Source organism: Watersipora subatra, chromosome 3 (assembly GCF_963576615.1).
Source record: "Watersipora subatra chromosome 3, tzWatSuba1.1, whole genome shotgun sequence".
NCBI classification, from domain to species: domain Eukaryota; kingdom Metazoa; phylum Bryozoa; class Gymnolaemata; order Cheilostomatida; family Watersiporidae; genus Watersipora; species Watersipora subatra.
The window spans coordinates 2,481,955-2,489,731 of record NC_088710.1 but is presented as its reverse complement, the minus strand read 5'-3'; the positions used below and the strand labels follow the sequence as shown (position 1 = coordinate 2,489,731).

The 7,777-nt window shown below is 37.1% G+C and overlaps 1 protein-coding gene across 1 annotated transcript; it reads left to right on the top strand.

The window, feature by feature from the left end:
- The first annotated feature begins 1,136 nt into the window (after positions 1 to 1,136).
- LOC137390050 (sugar transporter SWEET1-like) lies at positions 1,137 to 7,685 on the top strand. Its single transcript, XM_068076290.1, has 6 exons — positions 1,137 to 1,227; positions 1,392 to 1,469; positions 2,391 to 2,514; positions 4,683 to 4,847; positions 6,659 to 6,775; positions 7,337 to 7,685. The coding sequence occupies exons 1-6, from the start codon at positions 1,169 to 1,171 to the stop codon at positions 7,424 to 7,426; spliced, it is 633 nt and encodes a 210-aa protein (XP_067932391.1). The 5' UTR covers positions 1,137 to 1,168; the 3' UTR covers positions 7,427 to 7,685.
- The last annotated feature ends 92 nt before the right edge of the window (positions 7,686 to 7,777 follow it).

Genomic DNA, 7,777 nt, shown 5'->3' with positions numbered 1-7,777 from the left:
TTAATAAGGTTGCATAAAAGTTCATTGCACTCATCAATTTGTTTGCTACAGTTGGAATCCAAAGCTGGCTTTGTATGTGCAATAGAACAAGCTATGAGCGTTGATCCATTGTACGCTGAGTTCAGATTACCGCATTAATACTATCAACCAATATGCTATAAATCTGCAAATTTATAAGTTTTATAATAATAATATTCTATCAAATACTACAAATATATATTCAAGAACAAGTGTCATAAACAAACGATAACTATAATACATGCAGAAACAAAAATTACCATTTAGAAAAAATATTAACATTTTCAAAATAAAAATATTAGCATCGTTTGCTCGGTCAGTTGTGTTTGGCTTATCACATTTATTTGGAACCATTTCATATTCTTCTGTCTGTTCAATACCTTCCACAGTATTTTCTGACCTCAACCTGTCTGAGTACAAACAATTTTTTAAAACAGCAAAACTTGTACGCAACGACATTTTGAATAGACACTTCTATGCAAATAAAGACAAACTGCGCGTAATCAAACTTGCCTCAAAATTCGTAGTAGCGGAGACTCCATTGTAAATGTGAAAACTTTGTTTTTTACATACATTGTACATCGAAATATCAAGACCGTGTTGAAAAAGGAACTAATTTTAGCCTGATACAGTTACTAATTATTTCTATGGAGTTGCAATCAAAGTTTTTAATGTTTTATCGTGAAAGGTTAAAAACGTTTTTATCCTTTTCGGAGTTGGAGAATGGACTTTGATGCGAACTGAAACAACAAACGAAATAATTGTTACTGATGTAATGGAGTCTTCATTAGTATGGTTTTGTGGACACTTTATAGTACTGATCACTTGCTATTATGAGTTTGTAAAGATCAAGTACTTCAAATAGTAGCAGTCAAATATAAGTGGCATTCAATTCAAGGTTGGCCCTCAATTTTGCGACTCTTTTCCCATAGTGGTGTTCGAATAGAGGTGACGTTCAAATAAAGATGGCGTTCAAATACAGGTTTTATGGTAACCATGGTTTGATTATCACCTTGTTTGGACCACGATTAAGCAGCAAACAGTTACCTTGCTAGTTAGCTAGGTGTACGCTATGTAAGACGCGACTTGCTAGCTCCTTCATACTCAAACATATTGCAGATTTGTGAAAGCAACCTGCAGGCTCTTCAACATGGAGGTTTTGGAGCGTTCCCTGCAAGCCGTTGGACTTTTTAACATTCTCGCTGGAATGTGAGTTGCTCCATTCTTTATAGCACTCATAAGTTACAAATACTTGTCACGTGTGTTCCTTTATAATTATATACAATTTATATTACTGGCTCATAAAGTGACGTTGTCGATTATTGTTGATACAATTGTATCAGATAGTTAGTGTCTGGTCTCTGCTGTTGTAGTCCTGGTTCGCTGAAAATGTGGAAAACTGGAAAGACTGCAGGGTGGCCTACACTATTTTTCATCATCGGGCTATGTGGGTGAGTCATATCAATAAAAGGATGTTTGCATTTTAATTAATGTTTCTTATAAGAACATGAGCATTTGAAAAACATGTCCGCCAGTTGTTCCTAGTGTGCAGCTTTTATTTTGTGCTATACGATGCTCAGTGTGGATTGGCTATATTAAAACCAAACTCTTCATCCAAGAATACAGTGCTGTGAAATCTGCAGCAATGATAACAGACCTATTTTGAATGCGTAATGTGTTGCTGTGTGCAGTATGGAGATTGTGTTTGTCTAGTTAATCAGACAGAGTGAAATAGTTCAGTCACTCAGAACTTGTGATAAAAATATTAATTACAAGTGTCTATGTTCATTCTAGAACATTCTAGAGGGTTGCAGTAGTCTAGATTTCTAATTTAATTTCCTCAATTTACTCGCTTTGATTATTTCACAATGGAGTTAGCTTAGCCAAGGACTAATTCATTGCATAGCTGTCTCAACGGAGAGTTGACCTCAACGGAGAGTTGACCAGCAGGGGATGAAGCATTTGCCTTTTGTAGCCTATTTAACTTGATCACAACTTTTTCACATAAAGAGAGCCTTTAGTATCGTAACATTGACTGTTACACCCAGGTGCCATGTGACAATGCACAGGACAGTCTCAGGTGCCATGTGACAATGTACATGACAGTCTCAGGTGCTATGTGACAATGTACGGGGCAGTCTCAGGTGCTATGTGACAATGTACATGACAGTCTCAGGTGCCATGTGACAATGTACGGGGCAGCCCCTGTTGCTACATGCCAATGTACAAGACTGTCTCAGGTGCTACCTAACAATGTACCTGATGGTCCCAGTTGCTATGTAATACTGAACAGAGCAAGCCCAACTGCCGCCTGTGGAAATGTACAGCACCCATTCAGCCAATTTTTGACAATATACTGTCTGTTCCACCAGGGCTGTCGGAATGTTTGCCTATGGGCTGCTCCAGAACAACCCTACACTCTATGTTCTGAATGGCCTCCAGGTGCTCACCAACACATACTATGTCCTTTCCTTCATTCTACTCGCTGGATTACAGGTAACTTGTTATCAGGGATACAGATATCTTTAACAATTCATGGCTTGTCAACAACAAGCCTTTTATGCAAAGAATCCTTGGCAAAAGATTATTTTTTTCTGTTCCCAGAGATTCTTTAGCAAAACTCCTTTTTTCAAGCATACTGACCATACAGTGTTGACGCAAAAGACCTATTTGAATGTGCTTTGTTGTTGGTTGTTTTCTCTTGCAAGCCTAATCCGTAGTCAATCTCAGTGTAGGCAACTTCATATTTTTGATATTTGAATGATTTTTTATATAGGCTTCAGAGGTCAGCATTTAACTAGTTGTGTTCGAATAGTTTAATGGTCAGTACTTGTGTCTCTTTGTTTCAGTTCTCTATCAAGTACGCCTCTGCAAGTACATTGTCGTCCATATTCCAAAATGGGCACTGCTGATATTCCTTGAAACTCTTATTACTGTTCGTATAAGCATCGTTGAGCATGCAATTGCTGCTTCTTAGATTGGACGATAGTGGGTAACAGAGGTTGCCAGATCAAGCTTCTTATGATTGATCAGCGCATTGTGGTAGTTGCTTACTCTTGCTTATTTGGTTTGCTTAAAATAGTTGTGGTGGCAACGGGGAGTGCTTACTTTGCTAAAATGGTTACCTGGTCAACAACTTCACACTAACGGAAAATAATTTCTTCATGTAAAAGTGTATCATTATTTGGTGCATTCGTGCATGAGCAGGTATGAAGGTTAATGAGAAACGTGACTGAACTAACTAAAAAATGGATTTGATTTTTTATGCTGAGACTTTTGAAAAAATTTATGTGAGCCAACTTTGTTACAACAAATTTATTTTTAATATAATTATGGGTGCATTGTCATTTCCCTTTCAATACAAGCAATATTATGTCGCTCATTACATTAGCTCCAAGCAAGGCCAATGCCAGTTACATTTTTGTTTTCATGAATATCTTCAATATTTAAAAGTAGCACTTTGAAACACACTGAAAGTTAACTGCCCTAAAATGGCACATTCAAGCACACTCAACATTAACTGTCCTCAAATATAAAACCACAATTTTTCGTTAAAAGCTTCAGTATGATGTATTTTATAGTCAGCTATTAAAGTGGCTAGTCATCAACATGTCATCATGCTGATGTGCAGAACAGGGGAGACAAATCCATAATTGGTTGTGGCATCATGTAAGCATGATAAAGTTAGTACCGCGTAAAACAATGAAAAATGCAAGTGTCATACCTTTAACTGTGTCAATTCTGCAAGCAGAGCATGTAGTATTTAAGTTGGTTTTGTTTTTAAATGCTGTTTCATGTACTGCCATAGCTACTAAGTTGTGCGTGTGTTTCGTGGATAGACATTTATCCCTTATGCATCTTTTTGGCATTTCCTTAGCTGTAATTTTGTCTCCTTCTGACTGATGAGTTCATGCTGGTTAGTTAGACAACTTGTTATAACTTGTATAGCAAAGTAGCACTTAGCCTCTCTTTACAAACTGTTGTTTTTGCGGAGTTGTCCCCCGGCAAGTGCGGCGAGCAAAACAACAGCTCGTCACAATAAGCACTGCACCTGATGCATCAGCTGAAAGGGAGTTGTTCTCTTCCATCTATGCGGCTTGGTTTCGATGTTGTCGGTCGCTCCATTAGTAATCATAACGGATGACGCGCAGATATTTATGTAGAAAAAATAAGATAAAAGTTTAACCAGATACCAGTCTCGGTGGTAAACTTTAGTAGAACTTAGGAACTTAGGCAACAACAGCGACTAAACATGTCGTTATTCGTGCGCTCAGTCAGTTATATTTCTATTTTTGTATCAGTCAGTTTTATTTGTTCTTATTGATTTTATTATTAATTTATTTTATTCCTAAGTTCTACTAAAGTTTACCACAAAGACTGGTCTCAGGTTGAACAGTTATCTTTTTTTTCTATATAAACTTTAGCGCAACATCCGTTATGATTACCAATGGAGCGACCTACAACATCGCAGCCAAGCCGCATAGACGGAAGAGAACAACTCCCTTCAAGTGCAGCTGATGCATCAGGTGTAGTGCGTTTTGTGACAGGCTGTTGTTTTGCTCGCCCCGCTTAACGGGGACAACTCTGCAAAATCACCAGTTTGTCAAGGAAGGCTAGGTAACACTTGGTTCTATTAGAGCATGCAATCAGCTATTGTTTTATAGACAGACTGTATGATATACTTGACTGTTGCTGCGACCTACCTAGCTGGTCTCTATGGTGCCTATCACAGCTACGACAGCTCACAGCTCGATGAGAGACTCAATCTCATTGGATCCTCTACCAGTGCCATCTTCTTTCTTATGAACTGTTCGACGATCCTTGAAGTGGTATGTAGCTTATCAGGTTTTCTCAATCACTATGCAGTGTTAGTTTTTGTATGGCTGCTAGACATTTTTACATGGGCATTTCTACAAGCACCTTAATAAACCACAGTGACTAGCAATTATCAGTTCATATGTAGCACCTTTGCTTGAGATTCATCATTTTGTATTTTGGGTTGATTTTATGACCTCTATAAAAGCACAAATATCACAGAAGCATGTAGAGTATTGGTGCTATATATTAGAGATGCCCCGATTCTAAATTCACCAGCCGATTCAGATACCGATCCGATATACCGATCCTAATTGAAAAATAATCCGATTCAGATCTTTTGTGTTGCATAGATAGTAACTCATTTTATTATGCAAATACAAACATAATGCAAAGAAAACATGAATATTATTGTATTTAATTGTTTGCATTTATGGAAAAAAATATATACATATTCACATACTGACATACCGTGCATGTAGTAACAAAACAGTCCATGTTTCTTGTAATTTGTAAATAAAGGTAATTACTGTTAGTGGTACAATTCTATCTGTGATAACGAAGTCCCTCTTCTATTGTTGAATGAACTGCTGTGTCTGTACAAGTTTAGAGCAAATCAATGTTTCTTTTAAAAACCGTTAGTGATTCAATTATCTCAGTAAGACGTCTCTTTTCTTCCATCATTATCAATGTAGCCGAGCGTACTGAAGGGGGATTCCCTTGTAACAGATGTTGGAGGACAGGTTACATACCGATACGCCACTGGGGTTACCGTTTTTTGTACAATACAAACGATCCATTGTATCGTCAGGATCAAGAGAGTGATGGATAGCTTTATGCGTCGACTGTTTAAATTACTTTCGTAATGCTAGCAAATAAAAATATTACACTGCGTTCTTGTTTCCCACTTTTGTTATCTTGTTCGTGATTGCTTGCAATAAAACCTATCTGTAATTGGGAAATACCACACTTTTTGTTTACGTTCTGGCTAAAAAGTTTCCTTCGCTGTGTTGATCAGGCTATAGACATGAAATAAATTGTGTGGCAGGCCTGAAATTCATTAAGTAAAAGTAAGAAGCTTACAGCTGATGATTTTTTATTAGTATAGCAGGCTAAAATACAGTTTTCTGCTAAATGGTTGATCTGTAAAAAGTATCGGAAGGTTCAGATTTTTTAAGATAAGATCGGCCGATACCGATTCAGATACTTGACACTCATATCGGCACCGATACCGATTCCGATACCAAAATCGGGGCAGCTCTACTATATATGTATAAAAGGCGCCTGCATTCAACCAGTCTAAATATCTCCAAATGACAATAAGTCATGTAGTCTTTTTACTCGCTACGGGCTGCATTTAGTTATGACCCCATTATGCCACAAATTGTTGTTTTTATATGTTCGTATTTGCATTTAAAAATTCTACTTTGTAGTATTGAAAAGTGATAATCTCATATAATATCAGAAGGAAAAAGAGATTAATGCATTAGCGCTAAGTTTCTTAGACATCTTTGCCTAGCCATTTTAAAACCCTGAATATAAAACTTCAAGTCACAATTGATTTGCACAGCTACATGTATGTCAGTTCAAGCATTAAAAACTGACATAAGGAAAAGCAACTCCAAAAACATCAAACTGATCCATTTTTGCCTTACATGAATACTTTTTTGGTTGATATCTTTTATTTGAAATTGCTTCGGATGATCCAGCGAGTTATTACTGTGTCATTCAGAATGCCATTAGGCAAATCAGTAACTACTGGCTTTATGCCACTTCGGAGTGTTGTGATTTGCCAACAAACTAGTTTTGGTTTACACGATTTTAGATTAGTGCAGTGAAAGCCAAATCTGCAAGGTTCGACCTAACGATGCTGATGTTTGGGATGTTGAGCAATGCACTTTGGATAACCTATGGATTGCTTCTCAATGACCTTTTTATATATGTGAGTAAACTTTTCAGCACATCTTCTGTGGTAGCAGGTCGAGTTCGTTTACAGTGAAACTAGGTGTAAACTTTACACCATTGTGTTAAACCTATTCAATATCTCTGTCACTTATTTATGATGTATCCCTTCCCATTCGCCAAGTTCCTGACTAGTTTACTTGACTGACAAAGAGTCTGTATGTTTGCACATTCATTTTGCTAGGCTAACCACACTTGGAATGCTGCTTTCCTAGTAAACAAGGGATGTTCTCGCAAATTTAGCATCGCTATTCCATCAATTTTGTCTGTAAAGACTTGATTCAACTACAAGATATGAATGGCAAATACTTGCAATGCGCTTGCCTGAATGTTGTGGTAGACTAGCCATGTTTGGCTGCGTTGTTAAAATGTCAACACAGTCCTCTTGCACTCCAGTGTGTAGTAGACAGTCTCCCATCACATTCAGCATCACAACGTACATACAATGGTAACTTCAAGCCATTAGTCAATTTCTTTGAGTGGCAGACAAGAAAATGGGTTTTTCTGTTGACATCTAAAGAGCAATTGTTTGTCTTTGTAGGGACCAGCACTGCCTTTTGTTGTCATAGGATTAATGAAGATCATATTGATGTTTACATTCTCTTCACATGGGAAAAACAAGGATGACTAGATGGATGCCCAACAATGTGTTTCGTCTTTTCGTCATCAGCTTTGATTAGGAGAAAATTCAAATTTAATAAACAAGATTTTGGATTTCCATTTTATGCTTCATCCAATTGTAATTGTGGTGCTTGTAATTTTGAAAGTATCTTTTATCAATATTTTTTTGGAGTTATTCTTTCTTTTGTATTTGTGCTCAAACCGTTTTTTGGCTAGCACATGATAAAATAGACAGTAAATGCCAAATATAGAGACCTACAATACACTCACATGTTCCATTTTGTAATATAAATAGGCTTGTATCATCATATGTACATTGGACATCGAGCAGTTTACGTCTGCTAGTGCATGAGATAACTAT